A 24765-nucleotide genomic window follows, 5' to 3' on the forward strand; every position below is an offset into this window, starting at 1 on the left:
GATGATAAGCCTAGGACTGGGAGGAGCCAAGAGGGCCCAGACTCCAGGCTGTTCTCCCTGATTCCCTTTCAGTCCCGCCCCGCAGCTGCACCTGTTGTGTTCCCAGCATTCTGGGTGACTGTCAGCTGTCACTGCTGGGGCGCCTGGCCCAGCCCAAGGACGCCCTCTGGGCTTCCTGGCTCCTCTCTGCAACTCACTGTGTCTCCGGGTGCCTTTGTTCTCATCTGCGTGCTCTCAGATTCAAGGCAGCAGCCCACACTCTTGTCCTGGTTCTGGGCATGGGAAGAAGCTCTGGGGTATGATTCACTGCTCCCCACTCCCCAGGACCAGGGCCAACCTAAAAGACAAGGGAGGATGGCCCAGAAAGGTTGACCTTAAGCTCCAAATACTGGGTGATTCATCACTTTGATCAAATTATCTCTTATTCTTGATGCAAAACTGCTGTGACACCTGGAAGCTGCTCCCAGCTCCTCCCCAGCACCTCCTTCCTTGACCTCAGCAGACGCACTCGCCTCTCTGCCTCATGGGAGAGAAGGTCTCCTCCCAGTTTCCAGCTTTGTCTTCTGTGCCTTGGCTGATATGTCGTACTGAGCAAAGCCGCAAAGACATAATGCTGAGCTCTAGTCTCCTTCGGCTCACCTGCTCTGCACCTCCAGGAGGCCTGCATCTTGCTAGGCTCCATGCTACACCTGTGCTATGGGCCCAAGGATGGGTTGAAACTGGCATTGTCTGGAGGCTCCTGCCCCTCTGAGCCCCTGAATCTAGGACTCAGAGGCTTTCTGTTGCCCAGGAAGTTGGTCCCATCCTTTATTCTGCTATTGCTGGCTCTGTCTCAGACTTGACATCCCGAGAAGGCAGGTTTAGGCTGGGGATGTGGGTGCTGAGGACACCCACAGAGAAAGGACTTGCTGAGAAAGAGTTGAGCTGGATACCATGCCCGATGATGCCCCACAGGAAGGAGGGGTAGAGCAGGGACTGCTCGAGTGGTGGGGTCTTGAGAGAGCTGAGTAGGTGCAGATAGTCACAGGGGCTGAGGCTCTCCTGGGAAGAAAGAGGTTACTCTGGGATAGGGATTCGGTCATACCAGGACGACCTGGGGCCATCAAGCCCTACTTCCTGCTGGCCTCTCCCAGCTGTGAATGTATCTGCTTTCTCCAAGATGGGACCCCAACGTCTGCCTGAACCTGCAGCCGATTCCTAGTCTGCCTCCTCGGTGTTCTTTGGAGCTCCTACCCTAGGTGACATTCTCCTTTCCCTGGAAACTGTTAGGCTCTGCCGCCACCTGAAACCCTTCTGATGCCCCAGGATAAGGTCTTCTCTTCCCCAAGCAAGTGGGGCCCCTGCCCTTGACCTTTTCTTGGTACAGCATGAGTTCTGATGTCAAGCAGGTCTGAGTTTAGAGCCCAGTCCGTTGTCCCCTTGGTATCACTTTGGTGAGCCTCAGTTTTACAGCTACAAAAACAGGATGCTTGTACCTCCTGAAACAAGGCTGTGAGATTTCCTGAGATTATGTATGCAGAAGATCATTTAGCCAGGGCCCAAAGAATGTCTCCCCTTGGTGTCAGCGTGGCCCCCGGGATCTGGGATTTGCTTCTGAGGGTGGCCATGTCTTGCTCACCAGTGCATCCCTCTGACCTGAGACCCACTGGTCACACTGGAGCCCTTTGGCCAAGTGAAGTCCTGTGTGGTGCCCCCAGGAGGTGTGCATTGCTGGCTCCAGCCTGTAGAGGGATGCTGTCTCCCCTGGAGAGGCCCTGGACCTCGCTTGGGGGCATCAGGAGGGAGGGACACTATAGACAAGGACACTGTCACTTCCCAGGAAGTAACAGGCAGGGGACTATGGATGTCAGGAGTCAGGCGAATCCGTGGCTGGAAACCTGTTGGGCAAGGTTGCTGGCAAGGCTTGGGTCCCCAGATCTCTAGCATTCCATTCATGTGTGGGTGGCTAGAGGGGCCACCAGCTTGCTGAGCTGGCCCTGTCCCGCTCGCTGCCTGTGGTCACTGTGTAGCTGCCACCCCACCGTCCTCATGGAGAACCACAGGAGGTTTGCTATTTGCAGAGAGCTGGCTCTGTGAGGGGAGCCCCTTATTGGCCTGAGGGATACAAGGGCAAGCCAGATACAGGCCCAGACCTGCTGATTCCTGCCCTCACACCTCTTCCCTCTTCCCAGGGCTGCCTAGACAGATGGCAGGGTGACTTTTTTGAAGTGTGAGGGTGGTGTCCCTTCTGGAACCTGTAGGTATTTCCTGTTGCTTATAGGAAAAAGGCCGGATTCTTTACCCTAGTCCCCTTGTGGGGTATCCCAGCCCTTTGAGGTTGCCAACAGCCAGCTTCCCTATGTTCCTCTGCTGACTCAGCCACACTACTTTCCAAATGTGCTGGGTTCGCTTGGGCCCAGGGCCTTTGCACAAGCTGTGATCTCTCTTTGGAGCCTGCTCCAGTCCAGCCTCCCTCTGCCGCACATGGGCACTGCCTGTAGGCCTTGCTTTCACCATTGTTTTCCAGGACAAGCCCTCCTGGGCCCTTGGACTTTGCACCCTTGTTTCCCACTCTTCTGGGATAGTGATTATACATGCGTCTTTGTTTACTGTTCCTTTCGGACAGTGTTCACCTGTTCCTCACCAAGCCTGCTTGGTAAGTATCTGCTTCCTCTGCACTGGGGGTCAGGAGAGCCAGGACCCACACTATGGGTCACCATTACATTCCCCACGCATAGCTGAGGCCTCAGCACAGAGTAGGTCCTCAATTAGTGTGGCAGAGTTGAGGTGACATTTCAGAGACGCACCCAGGAGGAACTGGGGCAAGCAGACAAGGTGTGTGCAAACACCTGCCACCCGCTAGGCATGTCACTGTTCTTGATCTTGATCCTTTCTCCTGTAAGGTAATCACCTGCTGGTCACTGGTACCTGTTGATTCGCAGCAGTGGCACAGCTTGTGAGAACCGGAGAAGTCCACACTAGCAAAACTGAACAGAGCCTGTCGGAGGACAGGAGGGGAGTTAGGTCTGTGCTTGTGCCCCCCTTGACTCTGGACCCCTTGAGGGCAGGGGCAGCGCCCGCCTGTCTGCTCACCACCACTCCTTGCGCCTGCATAGAGTAGCATGGGAAGGCCGTGCGGCTGCAGGTGCAGGCTATCGGAGAGTTGTGGGTTTGTGTATCACTGCACCTATGTGTGTGTGTGATGGAGGGAGTGTGTGTGTGTGTGTGTGTGTGTGTGTGAAAGAAAGAGAGAGAGAGAAAGAGAGAGAGAGAGAGAGTGCTGGGGCATCTCCAGTGCTTTCTGGAGCTCAGCTATTTCAGGAAGCCTCTAGTCTCCTCCTCCTTATGTAAATAAACATGACAGATCCCCTTGCCAGCGCAAGAGGGAGGTGGGGGAAGCTCAGAGTGGGTGGAAGCTTGGAGGTGGGTGTGAGTGTGTGCGCGAGTGTCTGTGGCCCTCTGGGCCAGGGTGTGCGTGTGTGCTGGGGGTGCAGGAGGGGTCACTCAGCTCTGCCATGCCTGCCGGCCATGAGGGAGGACTGGGGGAAGGAGGAGGGGAGCTGACAGGCGGGGTAGCTTGGTGACTGTGACGAGGCTGACCAGCCACACGGAGGTGGCCCCGCTGCCTGCCGCCTGCGATGGGGGGACAGATCACCCGGAGCTCCCTCCATGGTAAGGCCCACCCGTTCTACGCTGGGGCACCACCTTGGAAGCTGGGGCCAAGGGAACTGGGACCGAGGGCTTGGCCGCCTCTGCCCCTCATTCCTTGGGGGGCTCTGGGGTTGTGAGGAACACCTTTGAGTGTGGGGAAGCTGGGAAGTCTGGTACCCAATGAGTGTCCCTACAGTTTCCTCTTAGCCGCTGGGATGGGAGAGGAAGTGTCTGCTGTCCCTGCCAGCCTCTGTTCCTGTGGTGGCAAACTGTGGTTACACACCTCGGGGGATGTGGACCATGGAGCTGCTGCCGTGCTCGGTGATGGGGATGGGAAGGTGTGTGGTCCTGTGTGTGTGTGGGTTTGTGTGTGCGTGCACGCACGCGCGTGCAGGGTTGTGTATTGTGTCTGAGCTTTGGAGCTTTCTGTGGGTGCTTACTGTGCTCTTGTGCTGACGTAGGCAGGTATACTAGTGACAGCCCCGCAGCCCCTGATCTGCCTCTCAAAGCGTGGCTGCTGCCAGAGAGGCCTCTTAGCTTCTGTTCATCTCCGTCCACCAGACAGACTGGGGGGCGGATGGGAGGTGGGGGAGCGGAGGGTGACTCTATTTTCTGGGCCATGCTTGCTGCCACTCTGGTCCCCTGGTCCCCCTGGTTGTAATGCTGCAGTCCTGGGAGCCCAAGGCTGGTGTGGCACATCTGCAAAAGGGGACACCTTCCTTAGGACTGGAGCTGGGCTCCTCTCCAATCTGGTGGTGCAGAAGTTGGTGAGGAGTCCCTGCTCCATGTCCCTGGCCCTTCCCCTTGGATGGGGCATTAGGAGGTGAGCAGCCACCATCTACTGAGTCGGTTGGGCACCAAGGGACCTGGAGGCACTGGGAAGCTGTGGGCAGGACTGGTAACCAAGTGGCCTCCTCCTTTCAGACTCTGAGAGAATAATTTCTAATTTAAAAAGAAAAAGGCAGAGAAAGACATGGGAAAAGCAAATCATTGGTTCTCTTAAAAGGAAATGAATTTTGTCCTAAGCTTGGAGGGCCAAGTGACAGATGGAAGGCCCTGGAAGACACATAATCCGGCGTCAGCCGGGGCAGTGCCAGTGGCCTGGCCTTGGCTGGAGACTCGGGTTGGGCTGACCTGGGCCTGGCCTGCCTTCTGTGGGGTGGGGGCTCTTAGGGCATGCTGGCCTGGTGGGCCAGTTGATCCCAGGTCTGGAGCTGACTGACATTTTCCACTGCAGTCAGACTTGGACAAGCCTGCGGCCTGAGTGGGACCAAGGGGTGCTTGGACAGAACTCCAGACACTGTGCTCTGCCTCAGCTGCCCAAGCACAGGCTCCATGGGGCGTGGGGACCTGAGGCCTCTGAGCTGATGCACTGGAGCACTGAGGTGTGTGTTTTAATGAGGGGAGGTGCTGCCCTGAACCTTAGCTGGCTCATCTGCAGATGGGCTAACAGTATTCAGCTCTTTCCAAGCCGTAGTGAGGACAGTATGGGTCAGGGTGCGCAGGAACTTAACCTTAGGGAGATCCAGAAGGTGTGGACAGATGTTCTCAGCCCTAGGTCATAGTCCTGCCCTCCCTGGGATCGGGAGCATAGCTCAGGTGGGCGGTCAGGCTGGGGGGCACTGGTGAGCTCATATCAGATGCCCCCTTTGCGTGGCCTGCCACTTCTGCTGCTGTCCATAGGAGGAGAGGGGGTGTGGAGGTCTGTGTGCCCAAGACCATGCAGTCCCCCAGCTCAAGTGTCAGCCTGAGCAGCCTCATGGATGACACACACACACAGCCACCTGGACACCCACGTGGGCTGCGCTGGTGGCCCTGGGCTCACTCACTGGGAGGTGAGCTGGTGCCAGCAGGAGGTGCAGGCAGTGGCTGCTTCCCTGGGTTGCTGCTGGCCCTGAAGTCTTGCTCAAATGGCCCTTGAAGTGTTCCCACTGTGGCTGCAGGCCTTTGGTGTGTCTTGAGCCCGGGAGACTTTGGATTACTGGGCTACAGTGAGTGAGGAGGAGGGGTGACAGAGACAGACCCAGGGCTCTGGGTGGGGGTGGGGGGTCTGAGCTCTGTGCCTGAGGGTGTTTGGGGCCTCTGTGTTTTGTTGTGTGTAACTTGAGGACCTATGTTTTGGGTCTCTGTGTTTGTGTACTGAAGTGGTTACCTGTGATCCTGTCGGCACTGCCTGGTGAGCAGCTGTGGGGAGCTGAGTGTACTCTGTGCCTGCAGCATGTGTGCATGCGTGTGTGTGTGTGTGTGTGTGTGTGTGTGTGTGTGTGTGTGTGTGCATGTGTGTGCCTGTGGAGTGGGCTAGTGAGGTGGAGCTGGGCTCCTCCGGGACCAGTCTGGGAGGGCACTGGTGGGAGCCAGGAGTCCCCATTTGGAAATGGTCTCTGTGGTTATATGTTTCCTCTTTTTCACCAGGCAGGATTCCAGGGCAGCTGCTGGTCTTGGGGGCAGGTGGTGGGCAGTGGGGGTCACAGAGGGATACAGTGGCAGTAGTGACCTTGGAAGACTGCCCCTCCCTTTCTCTTTCCCTTTCTCTTCCTCTTTTCTCTCTCTTTCTCCAACTCCCTGTCATTCCCTCTGGGGTGAAGGGTGGCCCTGTGGTTGAGGGTTGACATGTGGGTGACATACAGATGCATGCCAGACAGACATACCACCTTGGTCTGGTTGCTGGACTTTGCAAACCCCAGCGCTGGAGGGTGCCAGGACTTGGGGACTTGAGAGATGGGTTCCTACTCCTTCCTTCACAGAGAGGGTGCTGCGGCTGGGAAAGGGAAGCAGCTGACTGAGGTAGTGCTTCAGAGGGGACACCACATCTTGTCTCATCAGAGCTGCCTCCCCACTTCTCTTTCTTGGGTTCCTTAGTTCTCAAGACAGCAGCAGAAGGGAGTCACTCTTGTGAGACCTGAGATTAGTGTGGGACAGGTGGCCTGCCTCCTGCCAGCAGCTCTGCAGGCTTAGGCCCAGATGGGCTCCCTGAGCATGGGCTGTGCCTGTGACTTCCGGCCACACTCCACACATGCCCCACAAGCCGAGCAAGCAGAGGTTCCAGGAGGGCGGGCAGAGGCAGGGACTCAGTGGGCTTGGTCAGGAGGGCAGGGGAGGAGTGTGGGGTACAGGCTATCAATGGAGCTGAAGGGGATGGTGGGAGGTGAGAAGAGGGGAGCCTGGGCTGGGTGACTGGGTTGACAAGGCCAGACAAGATGGAGAGAGGACAGGAAGATGGGCTGGTGTCCTCGGAAGTGTGAACGCTGCTCTGCTTTTGCAGGTGGTGGCCTCTGGGTCAGTTCCTCAAGTGTCTGTGTCCCCTTGTGTGGGCTGGGGACGGTAAACTTTGTCTGCAGAGGGGCAACAAGGACTGAGCAGTTGATGGGCTCTGATTGGTGTGTGGATAAATGGGCTGGGACCTCTGGGGGCCCTGGGAGCTCCCATCTGTGTGTGCCGCCTCATCGTCCTGTACCCTGAGCCCCGTGGGTGCCCAGCACAGTGCTGTTTTGGTGCTGGTGTCTGCCATCAGGTGCACCACTGCCTGTGTGGGTTTATGCAGGGGGATCTCAGGCTGGCGAACTGCACAAGGCCTCTTGTCCACGTTTCAGGCCTCGACTGGGGGCTTTGGGAGGTGCTGAGGGGACAAGAACAGAAATCGAGTCATCCTGGTCCTGGGGCCTTGAGGACAGCATGACTATGGGCATTCAGAGGCCAGCTCTGCCACTTATTAGTTGAGTGACCTCTGCAAGTGACTTCTTAGTTCCCAGGCCCTCTGTTCTCTTATCTAAAGAATGAGATACCTGCTACTGTATTACTGATCTATTGCTGCATAACAAATTGCTCTGAAGCTTAGTCACTTAAAACAACAAATGTTTAATTGTCTGGCCTTTTCTGCAGTCAGCAATCTTGGCGTGGTTCAGTACTGTCTCTGGCTTTGTGTCCACAAAGGTGCAAATCGCTGGCCCGGGCAGGGTGTGGTGGTGCCCTCCTGTAATCTCAGAACCTGGGAGGCTGAGGCAGGATGATTCCAAGTTTGATCTCAGCCTGGACAACTTACTGTCAGCACAGCCCTGTCTCAAAATAGGAAATAAAAACAGAGCAAGAGCTATAGCTCAGTGTAAAGGCTCTGGTATTAAAAAAAAAAAAAAAGCAGCCTCACCTGAAGGCCTGCCTGGAGCTGCCTGTCTCCAAGCTGGCTCTCTTGTTATATGGACCCGCAGGCCTTGGTGCTTGCCGTGTGGGCTGCTCCATGGGGCTGCCTACCGCACACCAGCTGGTCTTCCCAGAGGAGCCGTTCCAGGGAGGCCAGAGAGCAACCATGGTGGAAGTGTCCATCTTTCCAAACCCAGCCTTGGCAGTGACATGCTGCCACTCAGCCTAACTCTGGTCTGGAAGTGGACTGTTGGTCCAGTCTGCACACATGATGGGTTTCCCCGGGGCCGTGGCAGAGGCTCTTCCCAAAGATGGTGACCTTGCAGATGCTAGGAGCAAGAGACAGGGTTGGGTGGGAAGGGTGGTGTCGACCCCCAGGGCCTTCCTTCTTCCTCCTCTTCTCCGGGCAGTGAGTGGGGCGCTATGGGATGTTCCAGAGCAGGCCTGAGCTGAGGTCAGGCTCGTAGTATGGGGTCTTGGTACTGGACAGGATAGAAGCGGCTCCCTTTGTTACCTGCATTCTCTGATGCCTAGAAAGGGCAAGGCACACCGTGAGTGCTCCATGCAGACCTGCTGGCACTTGGGAAGGTGGATCGAACATGGGGGCCTCCTGGACAGTTTCCTTTGAGTGGTGCTGTGTGCTCTGAGTTAGGCAGCAGAGAAACACCTGTCAAAAAGAAGTCTCTCCCTCTGGGGGCCCGAAGTCTGTCAGGGAGCAGACAGATACCAAGGGCCCAAAAGCCTTTCCCAGTAGGGACCCAGCAAGGGCCTGTGTGACTGTGTGACTGTTTTCTCCTGGGGATGGCTTACACCTGTGCCATTCTGGATGCGGAGGGGACTTTCAAAGCAATGCTGGCTGACAGCCAGTGCCTTGGGCATTTGGGCTTCGTTCCGCAGGTCCAAGGTTGTGCAGCGCTGCTTGCTGATGGGTGGCTGTCTGCCGGGCAGTGTAGAGGTCCCTGGAGGTCCACGGCAGGGCCCTAACCTAGTCTGGAAGCCAGAGAGACTTCTGGGAGGAATCGGGTTGCAGAATGACCAAGAGAAAGTCAGGTACGTGATAGGACTGGGAAAGAATTGTTGGGGCAGGCCTGGCTGTAGAGGTGAAGCCCCTTCAAAGAGCCCAAGAAGGCTCCCTTTGGCCCAGTTTTCAATCAACTCTGTTACCCAAGTCCCCTCCCAATCTGGAGACGAGGGCCTCATCTGATTTCCTCCCCACAGAGAGTTAAGGCACACACATCAACCCAAATCACAACCTCCACAGCAATCTGAGTGAGACTTGGGCGTTTGGTCAGGTGTGAAAGTTTGCACAATTCTTTTGCACTAGGAGCTCACAGGGTCTTTGTGGTAACCTGCAGAGAGAGGCAGAGCAGTTGTGATGAACCTTGTGTTACAGAGAAGGAACTCAATGTCCAGAGCGGCAAAGCACCTTGCCCAGGGTGATGCAGCAAGCCTGTGGCCTGGCCGGGGCCCGAACCCCATGGTTCCCCTCCAGTGGCCATCATCTTGGCCCTATCCTGTGGCCCAGAGAGCGAGACCTATGTCCTTCATGGGAGGTGAAAGTGATGAAGTGGGAGTTTGGAATAAGGAAGGCTCAGAAGCAGAGGGCACTGGGTGGGGTTTGCAGAGCCTGGAGGTCAGGGTCTCAGGGAGTGTTCTGAGCCGGGGCACAAGTGGGAAACCCTGCACAGTGGACCTAGGAGTAGCAGCCCCCATGGCCTGAGTTTGTGTCCTGTGTCTCCCCTAAACCTCGTGAGACTCCCATAAGGATTCCATGCATGCATGGGGAAATTGAGGCTCCCAGAGGTCTCACTGTTGGGAACCCAGCCTCTGGGCATGGTGGTGGCTGGACTGGGGTCAGATCTCTTCTTGCTGCCAGGTGTAACCTAGTTTCTGTGGGTCTGTATTGGAATGGCGCTGGGGACTGAAGTCAAGATCCTTTCTCTTGATCCTCACAGGGTGTGGCACAGTCTCCAGCGCTGCTGCTCTGGTGGAGATGGGTGGCTCCCTCCCTGGGTCTTCTTGTCCAGGCTTACATCTGGCAGCTCCTAATGCCCAGGAGAGGACTGACCCTGGGGCAAGTCTCACTGGATGTTCTTAGCCTGGTCTGACCCTCCTTGAGAGCTCTGCTGGGAGCCAGGTGGCAGGGTAAGGGCTCCACCCTGGCCCTCAGCACTGCAGAGCAGTGGTACAGCCCACACACTACCATCTCAGGGTCTCTGCTGGCTGCAGGGGTCTCCATACAAACTGCTTGCATCCTACCTGCTGTCTGAGAAGTCCAAAAGTGGGGACTCCAGGGTGACAGCCACATGGCCACCTCCTAGGTCACCATTCACATTGCAGTCCTTGAGGACAGCATGCCTGGAGGTTGCTGGGCACTGCTATGAGGCCTGGTTCAGAGAGAAACGATGAGGTCTGACCAAATAGGGCTGTGACAGCAGAGTGGACAGGGATGCTGGCTTATGGGGCAGGGTTTGCAGCTTGAGTATAGGGTGTTCAGGGATCCCAGGGAGCTGGGGGCAGAGGAGGGTATGGGCTGGGGTCACTCCAACAGCAGAAGCTCGTGGTGCGGGAGCAGAAGCTGTGTACCAGACCACAGAGTTTGCTCACACAGCCCCCTGGGGCTCAGAGGAAATGGGCCAGGACAGCTCCTGAGGGTAGGCCTGGCTCCCTGGCTGTCTTGGGAGGCCACGTTGTAGGCTGGAGAAGACAGGTATGGGAACCAGAGCACAGTGTGGCTGTTACACTACTATCTTTCCACACCCATGAGGGACAGGCAGCAGTTCAGATGGGGAAAGCACCCAGCGCTGAGGGGTGGAATGAAGGGTGTGGGGATCTCCTGGAGATGGGCAGGAATGGTGGGGTGCTTTGAACTCATGACTACACGCTTGCAAGGCAGGCCATTGAGCTAAATCCCCGGCCCCTAGTTGTTACTTTTTAACCAAAATCTAATGTCTGTGCAGGGAAGGACATCTCTTACCGTATATCATTTCTTGGGCAGATGAGATGCGTAGGCTGTGAAACCACTGCCACAGTCAGCAGGGAATGTGTCTGTCACCCAGAACTTCCCTTGTGCCCCAATGTGGTCAAACCATTTTCCTTGCCCCCGATGCTGACACCTCCTGCTTTTGTGCCTTTTCTTGCATGTCACATGGATGGACTTTGACAGCACAAAACCTTTGCTTCTGGCATCTTTTCCTCCCAGCACCGCTGAGTTCCTCCGTGCTATGTATGTCTGTAGTTGGGCCCATTTTCCCTGCAGAGCAGGAGCCGTGATTGGTAGTGACACATTTGATTGGCCGTTCACTGCTTGGAGGACATCTGCCTTGGTCCCAGCACGGGGTTATGTTGAGTGAGGCTGCTGTGTGCAGCTCAGGCATCCTGTGGAAGCTTCCATTTCTCTCTGGGCAATGCCCAGTGGTGCGAGGGCTTTGTCATATGGGAGGTGTTTGATTCTGTAAAAAACTGCCAACCTGCCTGCCCCAGAATCCCACGAGCAGGGCGAAGGGAGGAAACACCTTTTTTATCTCTGTGCTTTGGTGGCATAGACATGTGTGATGAAAATGAAGGTGGAATGTCACTTATCCCCGCTGTGCTCTGGGACATGATTGTTACATGGTGCATGGATGATTGTTTCATATTTTATGGTTATGTTTTAGTGTGAATTTAGAAAATGTATTCACAGCACCAAACTTGTAATTTCTTAGCTATTCACACTTCATGGTTAATGCACTGGTCCTGGCACCAGGTAGATCCATATCCTACCTGCTGTAGGACCTTGGGCAAGCAATCTGAGCTCTCCCAGGCTTAGATCTGGCGTTGCTAAAATAGGTTGATAATGACCCTTCCTGCCTCATGAGTTCCCCAACAGGTGAAGCTGCAAGTATACGTAGAACTTCCAGTTCTGAGCTTGGCGTGTGCTGTGCTTGGCAAATGACTGCTATTCTTACCAGATGACGTGGTGGGGTGTGTTCTGTGCATTTAATTTTGTGCAATCATGTACACACGAATGCATGTCTCTGTGCATGGTATCCATGTGGATGCAGGACTTGTAGTGTCATGGAAGAGGAAGAACCCCATGCCCTCTTTCCTGGAATTTCCTGGAATTGTTACCTGGAATTGCCATGTATCCTTGTAGGTGTGAGTGTGTGCCTGTGAGTGGGCCCACCATTGTCACCTGTTCTGCTGGGGACCAGGGTGTGGGCCCTACTCTCCTCCCCCTTAGCCCTGGGACCAATGGGGGATCTGTACTCTGTTCTCCCTGTGGAAGAGGAACCTTGGGGAATGTCCTTCCGGGGTTGAGTCTCTGGCCGCTGGGGTCACACTGTATTTGCTCAGAGTCAGTGCTTTCTGGAATTTCACCCAGGACCGAGGCTGAGTGGGAAGGAGAGGAGCTGTGCCCTGCAGTTGGCCCACGCTCCTCAGTTGAGGCGACTGCAGAGGACAGGCTCCGCTCAGCAGCTGGGCTCAGTGGGTTTTTAAAAACCGACTTACTTTCAGGTATGTGGGGCATGCCTATAACACTAGCACTTGGGAGACCGAGGTAGAAGGATTGAGAGTTGGAGGCCAGCCTGGACAATTTAGCAACACCTTGTCTCAAAACCCAAAAATTTGAATCCAACCAACCAACCAGATCAACAAACAAAACCAAATACAGCCAAACCAAGCCCTCACCCCTCACTGAGGTATAATTACCATATCCTAGGTGGCATGTATTTAAAGTGGGGTCTGTTAAACTTAGGCACCTGCCTGTGCAGTTGTCATCACAGTCAGGGTGTCACCCCCACCACCTGTTGCCCCCTGCTGCTTGGTAGCCCCCTCTGCCTCACCTGAGGCACGCACCACTGCTTTGGATCTCCTGAGCTTGGTTTGCCCTTGGCAGTTTGGTACAGGGAGAGCAGACAGAGGAAGAGGAAGGGCTGGGAGGTGGCAAAGCTTCTGCGGCTTCACCATGGCTGTGTACTGTTTGTAACTGGCTTGAGATGGTTGTTGTTGTGCCCAATGCGGTTCCTTGCCTATCACCATTGAGCACAAGGACCGGTGTACATGTTCATCGTCCATTCACTCTCACCTCCACGTGGAGATGCTTCTCTCGACAGCATGCAGTACCACTGTTGTACAGGGGATATTTTTTGAAACCAAGGATCAAGCTGTGTCCAAGAGTAGTGGAAGCCCAAGCAGTATCTTCTTTCAGCTTCTTTCAGGAAGCCTCCTCGGACTCCCGAAGCACCACTGAGCAATTGCAACCCCCACAACATGGTGCCTTTCAAAGCCCTTACGGGTCAGGCAGGTCTAGAATATCTTGTCTCTTGGGCAAGAGCAAGGAAGCCTTCCCTGTGCCACCCCCACTCTTGGGCCTGGCAGGCCGAAGTTGTTCCAGCGAGGCTCCAGCCTGTGCTTAGGGTTTCTGGCTGGCCCCTGGATGCAGACTGGCATTGCTTTCTGGGAGGAGAGGGAAAGAAAACACCCATAGAGTGGCAATGAAATGATGCAACCCAGAGCAGCCGCCTGGGCACATGTCTCACCCTCCTGCTCTGGGGGTTCCCCTCCCCACTTCTCCTTCACTTCCTGGCTGCTTGTTCCCCAGGGCGGAATGGTTGGGGCCGGGGAGTCCTGTCCGGGAGACCTAGCAGCTCCCACCTCCACACTCTGTGGCTCTCGTTCCTCGACATAACAGAATGGGTGTCCTCCTCTTCCCAAGAGGCTGATGGGCACAGGTCTTGGGGAAGAGGAGGACACCTTCTGGTCTCCAGCCCAGGCTGCCCTGCTGCCCCACTGCTGTGAGAGGGAAGTGAGTGCCTAGAAGCCACATAGCCATTGAGCAGCAGACAAGCCATGCCAGCTCCCGGTCCTGAGCGTGTTCCTCTCCTGCCCCAGGTCCCAGACACCACTCACCGTGTGTCTGGAAAGCACTTACCCCTCAGCCCTGCTCTGCCTGGTGCTCAATGCCACCCTGGTGGAGCTGTGGGCACATAGCTCGGGAGGAAGCTTGGGAAGGGAAAGTGAGTGCGGCGTGGTGCCCTCCTGGCTAGCAGCAGCCTCCACCCTCACCTGCCCACTGCAGCCCATTCCTCATGCCGCCTCTGTCCTCTCCTCCCAGTACCGGGAGCTTTCGGGAGATACTACCTGCCTGCTCGGCCTGTGGGTGGCTGTCACCATGTGCTGTTTTGCACGGTGGTTTCTGCCCACCTCTGTCTTCCTGGGCCGTGGGTTCCAGGAGGGTGGGTCATATATGGTGGTAACCTCAGAGCCTAGCACAGGGCTTGGTGCTCCATAAACATGGAGTGGATATTTGCTGAATAAAGTGAATAAATAGGCAGTAGGGTGACCTGTCTCAGTGGCTTATGGTGGGAGGTGGGTGTCAAGTATTCGGGAGGAGGAGAAGGAAGAGGTGGATAACAAAGCACCCAGAGGTAGTAGATGGTGATGCAAAGGTTGAGATGAAGGTGGCCGAGATCGTGGTGGTAAGGGTGACCACCGCAGAGGTCGGCAGTGGTGGCAGGCAGTATCCACCTCCCGGCCCTCAGTTTTCTCCAGGGGATGCTGGGCTCTTGGACCTTTTAAGTTCTCTGACACTGTGGCCGATTCCTTTGCAGACTCCATCGGGGGCCCCTTGCCCATCACATCTCACCGATGCCACCACAAGCAGAAGCACTGCCCCCCGGTGCTGCCCGGCGGGGGGCTCCCAGCCACGCCGCTGCTCTTCCACCCACACACCAAGGGCTCCCAGATCCTCATGGACCTCAGCCACAAGGCTGTCAAGAGGCAAGCCAGCTTCTGCAATGCCATCACCTTCAGCAATCGTCCAGTGCTTGTCTATGAGCAAGTCAGGCTCAAGGTGGGCCCTGGCATCCCCACCTCTGACCGTCCTGTGAAGCCCGGGCCTGCTGTTGGTCCCACCCTTTTGCTCCTTCCCACCGCCCCCTTCCCTCTGACTACTCCTGCCCCAGCCTTCCCATGTGACAAAGGAGGAGCAGGTTGGGCCTGGCCTTGGTAACCTGGCTGCCCACCCACCCACCATGGCAAGGCTCCCTGGGGAGGGCAGGCAGCTGAGTGGTGGGAATGCTGGCCCTGGGACACCTTGGGAGTCCCTGAGGGTGGTCTGCACAGAAGGGCGCCCCCTTCCCCTTGGCCCAAGGGGAACAGCCGGGCTGAGGCCACCTCCTGCCACCAGATCACCAAGAAGCAGTGCTGCTGGAGTGGGGCCCTGCGGCTGGGCTTCACGAGCAAAGACCCGTCCCGCATCCACCCGGACTCGCTGCCCAAGTATGCCTGCCCTGACCTGGTGTCCCAGAGTGGCTTCTGGGCCAAGGCGCTGCCCGAGGAGTTTGCCAACGAGGGCAACATCATTGCCTTCTGGGTGGACAAGAAGGGCCGTGTGTTCTACTGTGTCAACGATTCGGCTGCCATGCTCTTCTTCAACGGGGTGCGCACAGCTGAGCCGCTCTGGGCCCTGGTGGATGTCTATGGCCTCACTCGGGGTGTCCAGCTGCTAGGTGAGTGCCCACCCACTCAGCATCCAGGCCCTGGGCCTGACTGTTGCATCTGGCAGGTGGGGAGACCCCACCCTGGCTAGTGTCCCATTCAGGATTAAAGGGGCCTCAGAGCTCCCCTCTTCCCACTGAGGCTTCACAAGGGAAGCCAGGTGAGCGACCGCCTCCACAGTCCAAGCTAGCGTCCACCTCAGGAACCCTCTCCAGGAATCTGCAGTGTTGACCAGAATGACCTCAGCTTATAGAGGCCTTGGCACATGCCAGGGACCTCAGCCTTGCTTGTTCTCACAGCAGTCTTGGGAAGCTGACTCCATCACTGGGCCAACAGAGCTGGAGACTCGAGAGCTCAAGGAGGGTGAGGGGTGGTGGCACCAGCCTTCTGTGCTTAGTCTGTCCAGGTCCAAGGTGAGCCCTTACCCTGCCTGCAGCCAGCCAGGGCACTGGGCCCCACCCCACCACAATGCCTGATGTGCTGAACCCAGAAGTGCTCTACCCGAGCTCCAGCTCCAGCCCTTTTTATATTTTATTTTGAGATAGAGTCTTGCTGCTTGGCCCAGGCTGGCTTTGCTCTTGTGATCCTCCTGCTTCAGCCTCCTGAGTAGCCGGGATTACAGGTGTGGCAGTCACACTGGCTAGTGCTTCCGGGTTAAAAGTGATGAGAGCAGCAGGACCCAGGTGGCTGAGATTGTTTGGCTGCTGCTGAGTTCCTCCTGCAGGGGAGGAACAAGGCAAACGTCCCGAGGCTGGGTAAGAGGAGGAGGAGCTCAGGTACAGCTGGGAGCACCAAGGTACTGGCCAGGAGCACCTGCCAGGGTGGGGAAGGGATGTGGAGAGCCTCGGACTTCCTGGGGTAACAGGGGGAGCTGGTGTTGGGGTGGGTCTAGACGTCAGGCTGTGAACTCCCATCTGACATGCTTCCCACCTGCTGTACTTGGGCGCGCGCGCGCGCGCGCGCGCGTGTGTGTGTGTGTGTGTGTGTGTGTGTGTGTGTGCGCGCGCGCACATGTGCATGTAGACCCTGGGCACGAGTCAGAGCCTTCGCTTCAGCTTCCTGGGCAGTAACGTAGGTTGGTGGGAAGCTGAAGTGGAAAGAAAGAGGCAGAGACCTGCTCCCCAGCACTGATCCTCTTCTTCCGGCCACTCTTCTTCTTCTGGAGATTTTTCTTTTCTTTTTGACTGCAAAGCCCAGAAACAGTAAAAGTTTTCTGAAACATTTTTATGTGAGTAAAAAGACAGTGAAAGTGAAAACAAAGAAATGAGGAATCAGAAGCCTTTCTGCTGAAGTTCCAAACATCGGGAAGCTGTTTTTATTAACTAATGGTTTAGGAACTTTCTGTTTTTCAAGTCAATAAAAGTGTGTCTGCATTCCTGTTGACAAGCAGAGAGACCGAATCTGGCCATGCCAGGTGTCAGCCAACAAGGAAGGGTCCAGGTGGGCTGGGATCAGTTGGCTCCCCAGAACCCCAGACCGCAGTGCTCCTGCCAGCCTAGGGATCAATTGTTGAGCTAGAGAGTTGGATCTTGGACTCAGTTTCCTCACCTGTATTAAGCTCTTGGGCTTCTTTTGGAGGCTTGAAAAGCTGGCTTCACAGGAGCCAGGCACACAGTAGGTGGCCAGTGGCTGCTACCATCCTCTGTGGTCCGGGGGAGCCACCCATCCTGTACTGTGTGGCCGGGGGGCCACGTGCTTTGTGTGGAGGGGTCTCCAGCTTGAGTCTGAGCTTCAGTCTTGCCACTCTGGCCTGAGCTTCAGGCCCCCTGTCCACACAGTGGCTGCAGTTTAGCCCAGGGCTCTGCCACAGTGGGGAGGCAGACTGGTGCCACTTTTGAGAAAAAGGGAGGTGGTAAAGAAATGGGAGCAACATTTTCAACCTTCCCTGAGTGACAGTTGCAGGGCGGAACCGGGCAAGAAGGACAAATGCGAGGACAGGAAGAGAGCCACAGCTGGGGGCGCAGCCTGCCAGCCCCGCCTTGTCAGCCCCTGGTTGGCTGGGCAGGCGCTGGGGACACAGTGGGGCAGAACCAGGGAGGGTGTAAATCGCTGAGTGCTGTGGTCATAGGAGCCCTTCCATCTGTGGAGATGCCCCCCCCCCCTTACTCATTTAACCTCTCAACGGCAGGCCTGGAAGGGAGTCTTTTCTCCCCATTAGGCAGGGAGAAAACTGAGACCCATGTAGGGATGTGGTCAAGCCGGACTTGCCCTGGGTGGTCTGATGACTAAAGGAAAGACTTTCCCCTTGCACACAGCTGTGAGCAGGAAGGCAGAGGCGGTTAGGTCAGTGAGAGGTGATGGAGTCCAGGAAGGCTTTTCAGAAGAGGAGGCTTGGGCTGTGCTGACGTATTCCACAGGCTTTGTGCAGGTGGGAACCAGGCTATGTGTGGCTCCTACCCTCAGGGGCCCATAGAATAACCCACAGGGCCCAGCAGGGCTGGAGCCCAGCAGTGGCCTCTGCCTGGCCCCACCCCCGCTTTGACTATACATGGGTTTGCGCTGAGTGTGGTGGGCGGGTGGCTGGTCACCCTTGGCTGTCCCGGCAAGCGCCCTGTGCCGCACCCGAGAAGCTCCCCGCTGATCCTCATCCCAGTCATAAATCATTATAATCCCTGAGCATTTTCAAATGCTGACTATGGCCCCTGAATTCAATTAGCAGATTAAACTATCTCTTCAGTTTGTTCTTGTTAAATTGATTCGTGTGTGTGTCTGTGTGTTTGTGTGTGTGTGTGTGTGTGTGTGTGTGTGTGTGTGTGTGTGTAAGAGAGAGAGGGAGGGACAAGGAGAGAGGGAGAGAGAAGGGCCAGGGCTCTGCCTTCCTCACCCCTGCCCTCTGAGATGTGCTCAGTGTCACCCTATACAGACTTGGCTTTGTTTCTTCCTTCTCCGACTCCTGCATTGCCCACCATGCCCCTCATCTGCCTGTCTCAGGGCCTCTGTGTCTCCCCCAGCCTGACCCCTCTTGCTCTGCTTTTCCAGGTTCCCCTTCCCAGTGCAATCTTTCCTCTGAAGAATGCTGCTGTGTGTGGTGGTGGTTTTGAGGACTGGTCAATTTCCTGGTGTGATTGTCTTCCACTGATCTTTAAGGGTTTCCTGCCAGGTCTGCCCCTGTCCTCTTCTGCCTCTGCCTGGAACCAGAGTCCCCACACCTTGCCTTTTCTTGGGTGCATGGTAGCTATGGAGCCAGGCTACGGAGGAAGGGCTGAGTCCCTGGGCAAAGTATGATCAAGGTTGGGGTCTTGTCTCTGCCTTGACTGTAACCCAGCCTCATGCCATAGCCAGCAGGACACCTCTCCATGATGCTAGAGCTGGGCAGGCCATTCTCTTTCCTCCCAGCTCCCTGGCCCAGGCCTGAGCTGGTATCTCCAAGAATAATAGCTTCCTACCTCCAAGAAGAGGACCCCGCCAGCAACTAAATAAACACCAGTTTTATGGGGTGATTAATACCAGGGCAGATAAACTCCTATCCTAGTTGCTCAAGGTCTCCTTGATCCTCTCAGAAATGTTCAACAGGGAAGAGCAGCCTCAGTCCTGGCAAAAGGGGTGGAGCCCAGACCCCACTCATAGAGTGCTTCTGAGCTGCCTTGAGTCCCCCTGAGCCCAGCCAAGGTGCAGAAAGGGGGTCGCCTAGGTCCAGCCCCCTTTTTGAGTTCTTTCACAGGTTGGGAGGACATGCCATAGTTGCTTCACAGTAGCCTCAGTCCAGTTCTGTGACTGAGTGTGGCCTGAGGCTGACTGAGACAGTGAGGCTGGGGAGCAAACCCAGAGGACTCCCAGCATGGGTGTGTTTCCGGTCAGGAATCTAAAGAGGCAGGATGAGGAGAAATGATTTAGGCCAGGAAAGAGGGACATGGGCACGAGCAGCAATGGGACAGACTCTTGTGGGGAGAGGTGGCATCCGAAGGTGGCAGTGATTTGTGTAGATGAGGGGTACGCATTAGGCATCAAGGGGGACAGGGAGAGGTGTCAGGAGAGGATGATAGGGGCTGCCCACAGGCCCCCAGCTGCTCAGGCCCACACAGGCCAGTGATGCAGGCCTCACAGGCTGATCAGGGCACAGAGCATAGCAAGATGTACAGCCCAGAGGGCTTGCAAGCCAGGGAGAGAGCCCACCTGCCCTGAGGACGGCCAGTGTGGGGCCTCAGGTAGCCTCCGGGGCCAGGCTGCCTCGACCGGTCTCCATGGCCTCTGGGTCAGGCCCTATCCTGGGTGTGGCTCAGCTTGGCAGTGGGGGACAGCATGAGTCCTCTTGGGAAGGACCACACTGCCATCTGGTCTTCCACTTCCCAGGCTAAACCAATATTTACCTTTGGCTGTGGCTGTCAGGGACCCAGAGGCAAATATTAGTTTAAGGAGTCTGTGCCAGCGCTTGCTTGTGATGGAAACAGTGGAAGATGCTGATGATGGATTCGCTGACGATTTTGTTTCTTTTTATTAAAAGAAGTCTTTGGTGATCCTACCTCCTGAAGAGGCTGAGGCAGACACTTGTCCAGCCTGCATGGGACCCTGGCATCCCTTCCAGAAAACCCTCGCTGTTCCTTTTGTTGCAGAGACACTTCTAGATACTCCCTTTCCGCTCACCCCAATTCTGCCTGTTGTGTCCAGGACCCATACCAACCCCTGGCTTCCCATTTCCCCGACCACCCCAGTTCAAGAATGCCCTTTCTCCTCCAACCACGGAAGCACAAGCAGGTCTAAGCGGCCCAAGCAGTTTTGGATCAGGTATTGTTCCATGCTCACAGCTTGCGTGGAAACAAAGTTATCATTGCACCAGTTTTGTGGGTAAGTAAACAGAGGTCCGGAGAGGTCTGATAGCTTGCCAAAGGTCACATGCTGGAGGTTGGTGGAGCTGGAAATTGAACCCAGGGCCTGGGCTGCTTTATGTCCTGATGTGAGTCCACCTGATTGCCCTAAGTCTGGGTGCCCACTATCACAGTGATGGGCCCTGGACCTGGTGCCTTCTGGAATAGGGTATCTGAGAACTCAGGTCAGGATCCACTGCACAGTGGGTCACAGATAGGTCATAGGGCCTGGCAGCACTGGCACAGGCAGAGGGGCAGCAGGGTCCTTGCAATGAGATGACTGATGAGATGACTTGAGGTCCTGGCTTTCCTGAAGGCTCCTCCCCCGGTTTGGCTCAGCCCTGTCAGTGGGGATGTGGCCTAGTCCTCTAGGAGTGCTGTTTCTCTGCTGCTTGAGGATCTAGGCCATGTCTTGACCTAGTATCTCTTTGGCCCAAGATGTACAGCGAGGGTGAAAGGCAGGGTCCTATGCTCACGTGCTAGACCCCTGCTGAACAGAGACCCTTTAAAAAAAAAGACAGACGGAGAACCATGTGACCAAGTAGTTTGGAGACCCTGAGGTTCTCTGGCCCGAATAATCTAAGGGTCCCTGACTGAGCCATTCCGCTCTTCCTCCAAGGGCCTCAGGAATCTGTTTTATCTTTCCTTGCTTTTCTGAGGCTATGGTAAACAGGACAGGGTGGGGATGGGTGTGGGCATTAGGGCTCCACCTCAGGGGTAGAAAAGCCCTCACCTGCCATTCCCTTCCCAGCCAGCACCAGATGCTGAACCAGGAGGACATTTATGGAGACAGTGAATGACTTGGCAGCTCCTCTGGAGGGGTGGCTGCAGGCTCGCTTGTGGTTAAAGATTATGCCGCACCCCAGATGTGAGTCTCCAGGCAGACAAGACCCTGGCTGATGGCTCCTGCTTCAGAGGAGGCCCTGTCTCCATTCCCCACACTGCCGACCATGTGGCAGGCCTGTGGCCTTCGGGTGGTAGTGACCCTGGGGCCTCTTCACCTGGTCCCTGTTCTCCCAGGTTGCTCTCTCAGCATGCTCTGATCTCCCCATGTGCCTTTCCCATAGGCCTCTCACGGTCAGCTCAGTGCAGGTCCAACACTGCTTCCTCTAATACGCCTTCCCTGACCCACCAGGTGGGGCTTTAGGCTCAGTTGGTCTTTGTTCTGAAGCAGGTATCTATCCTGTGGAAGAGGACTCAGAGGGGGCCCCAAGGAGTGGATCTGGTACACACATATCCATACAGGGGAGATTTTTTTCCAAGTTAGTTATTCAGCTGTGTGTAATTCTAGCACTTAGTGGGCAGGAGGATTGCCGTGAGTTCGAGGCCAGCCTGGTCTACATAGCATGACCCTGTCTCAAATACAAAACAAAACAAACTAGTTATTCAGAAATGGAGGCTAGGTAGCCAGAGAGGTGGTGAGCTTCCCATTCTCAGGGCCATTCTAGCCAAGGCTAAGAGAACTGACAGCAATCAATTGACTTCCTAGTTCCTTAGCTCCTCTGTTCCTCCAGGTCAGGTCTAATCCCAAATGGTCAGACTCCTGCAGCTAAATCGTATCCAAATGTCTTCATGCCTCTAAACCGGGGCCTCTTGATGGCTACTGGTTTGGGAGCCTGAGTTCTGGCTCCTTTCCCATTTTTCCACTGTCCAGGGCCGGGCACACAGTAGGTCGGTGAGGGAAGAGAGAAGCAACTGACACTGGGCTCCTTGCTCTCTTGCAGGGCCAGGTTATTTCTGTTCTAGCCCAAAGGGCTTGCAGAGCCACCGCTGGGCACCAGAATAGGCTGGAGCTAAAGTTTGACAAATGCCGTTCTGGAAGAGGGGACAAGTGACCGAGCCAGCTGTGACCTTGTGCTGCTCCAGCTCTGTCATAAACAACTTGGGGGTGGTGTGGGGGAGCAGTGTCCCTGATTAGGTAACTTGTTGCTTCCAAATGTGGGGCTGCCCCATTGCTCAGGGTTCACAGATGCTGTGCCATATGGCACAGCCTTGGGTCGAGGTTGGTCCTACTCATCATTCCAGGGGCCAAACAGGACCCTTAGCCCATTTTGCTCTGGGCTGGCTTGGTGCAGACTTTGGCCGTGGTCCCCTCTGCGAAGGGCTCTCCTCCATCCAGGCTGTGTCTATTTCAGGGTGCGCAGCTGGGCCCCCTGACAGGCCGGTTATTTTGGAGTTAGCCAGGCCTTGCAGCTGCTCCAGTAGGCTGCAGGGGAAGAAGGAGAAGGTGCCTGGGCTGGCCCTGACCCCGGGGACTCAGGCCGTGTCCAACTGTCTCCCAGCAGCACTCCCAGCTCCACAAGCATTTCGAGAAGGCCACTGTGTGAGTCCCCACCCTCCACGGCCTCTCCTCTCCTCACCTCTTTCTCCTCTAAACTCCGCTTCTGGGCTGTAGCTTTCTGGTCTTCAGTCAGTGTTTTTTTGGAGTGGTTTCCTGGGTGCTCATCATGATGGCTGTGAAGTCCTACATGAGGGTTCTAAGAGGGGTCAGGTGGATTTGACCTTGGGTAACCAAGGAACCCCAGGGACCAATTTTATGGTTGCCAGGGGCTCCACCCTAGCCTTGACCTCAGCCACAGCATCTCTAGGCAGGTGTCCCTGCTCCGTTTCTACCTGAGCCACCAGAGACTGCAGGGACCTGTGTGCCTGAGGTAGCCAGCCACGTGCTGAGCTAGCTACACATTTAAATCAGGCTGGCGCTCCTTGGAGGTGTGTGGAATGCATGCTGTTTTAACAACTAAGAGCTTTTCTGTTTCTGCTTTTTTAAAGGCATAGTCTTGCTAGATAGTCTAGGCTGACCTTGAACTCAATCCTCCTATCTCAGTCTTCGTGTGCTGGGATTACAGGCTTTCACCATCATGTGTGGGTGATCTCAGCCACTATATGATCATTATTACCTAAGGGTCATGATGGACAGGTATTCACTCTCCTGGGTGCCCAGTGGACCTGTCTGCATTTCACTTCTCAGTGTCCCTTCTAAGGAAGATCAGGACACAGACCATGCAAACCCAGAGGTACAGACCTCACTGCTGAAGAAGAGAGACTCACACGGTTAAGCTGCTTGTCCGAGACCACAGAGCCCTATTGCAATGAAATGGGCAGAGTCAGCATTTGAACCCAGGCCAATGAGCTCCATTTCTCTGCTCCTATCCTGTCTACCTGAAGACTGTATGTGGACTTGGGTTCCTAAGGAGACCCAAGTACTCTCGGGCTGCACTGTTAGAAACACAGTGCACATATCATTGGTCTTGATGGCCACACTGTCCCTTGAGGTGGCCATGGCACATCTGGAGCACTGTTGGGTTCTGCTTCATGTCTAAGAGGGGGAAATGTAGGGGGTACCTGAGTATTCCCTGAGGACGGGTGTCTTCAGGATGGTGTGCATAGCCCGTGGGGTAGTGGATTAATGTGCATAGCCCATGGGGTAGTGGATTAATGTGGGGAGGTGTATTCCAGTGGCAGGGAAGGAAACTCTTTAAAGACACGAGCTCCATGGAGGGGCAGGCTGTATGGGGGTAATGGACACCTGAGAGCAGGCATCTCAGGAAGACCTGGAGAACTCACACCCGGCCCGTTTAGAAAGCCCATGAGAGCCTTATCCCACAGGCCCCGGCTGGACCATTCACAGCCACTTGATTTTCCCTTCCTCCTCTTCTTCCAAGCCTCTGGAGTCCTAAGGGCCAGTGCCTGGAACCCCTGAGGGTGCGGGGCCGGGCATTGTTCCTCAGGGTCCAGGTCAGCCACAGGCCCTCTGCGGGTCTATCCCACTGTCCCCTGGCTTTTCCAGGCACCCTTGCTTTCTGTCCCCGGATGGCCCCTGCCTCTGCACCATTGCTGTCACAGAGTCAATTCTCTGGAAGAATCGCATTTTCCGGTCGGCTCCCTCCTTCTCACCCACATGATGCTAGGAAATCCAGGCCCCAGGAGGCTACTCCAGAGTGGGGGTGGGGACACCAGCACCCAGACCACAGGGCCCCAGACAACATAGCTCCTGCAGGGGGCCAGGGCAAGGTGGGTAAAAACAGGTGACTCGAAAGAGGTGTTCACACGCAGCCGGAGCTGCGTTCTGCCTCTGCCATCCCTACCAGACTAGTGCCCCAAGCCTTTCTGTCCTATGGAGCTGCCTGCCACCCTTGCCCAGTTCCTGAAGACAGAGCACACAGAGGTACCAGGGGAAGGCTCTGAGGAAGGCACTGGTCTACTATGGGACCTACAGTGGCACTTGGCAGACCTGGGAGCACTGTACAGAAGGGGTTCAACCAGCAGGGAGGGCCTGGAAGTAAGGAATGAAGCATGAGGCATTGGGTAGACCTTGGATCTCCTACTTGGTGGCCGTCACATAATGTCCTGGAGCCTCATCTGTCATACTGGCTCCAAGGACGACCTAAGGGTTCATTTTCCTCACAAGGTGCAGAGCTCCATAAAGCAGCTCATGGCAGTCTGAGGAATATGGTGCTGGAAATGGCTCCTGGAGGGAGAGGAGGTGTCCAGGAGCTAGAATGCATGGGCTGGTGGTGAGAAAGCTGAGCAGCAGGAGCCCTGGCCCCGAGTCCAGGTCCACCAGAGACTTTGCTCACCTCTGGGGGGAGCAGTGTCTCTGATTAGGGCCGAAGTTATCCACTGAGTTAGTGAGCATGTGCAGTTTTGGGGAGCAGGGAGATAGATCAACATATTTCCAAAGCATTTTAGTATGCATAAAAGATTAAAAACTATTGGT

General features: G+C 55.8%; 1 protein-coding gene across 6 annotated transcripts in view; it reads left to right on the forward strand.

Annotated features, from left to right (window-relative positions):
- Nucleotides 1-24765, forward strand: part of Neurl1 (neuralized E3 ubiquitin protein ligase 1) — a 60039-nt gene that overhangs the window by 29039 nt on the left and 6235 nt on the right. For 3 of the 6 annotated variants that reach the window (XM_063244649.1, XM_003474950.3, XM_063244650.1), the window contains exons 2-3: nucleotides 14358-14599; nucleotides 14936-15257. In XM_063244649.1, coding sequence (XP_063100719.1) covers nucleotides 14358-14599; nucleotides 14936-15257 — 564 coding nt within the window. Of the gene's footprint in view, nucleotides 1-3379; nucleotides 3652-4883; nucleotides 5016-5485; nucleotides 5622-14357; nucleotides 14600-14935; nucleotides 15258-24765 lie in introns of those variants that run through there. The other 3 variants (XM_005005980.4, XM_013158177.3, XM_013158178.3) reach the window with 3 other exon arrangements.

This window comes from Cavia porcellus, unplaced genomic scaffold (assembly GCF_034190915.1).
Source record: "Cavia porcellus strain 051 isolate PalLab524CR breed Dunkin Hartley unplaced genomic scaffold, mCavPor4.1 scaffold_2, whole genome shotgun sequence".
Taxonomy (NCBI): domain Eukaryota; kingdom Metazoa; phylum Chordata; class Mammalia; order Rodentia; family Caviidae; genus Cavia; species Cavia porcellus.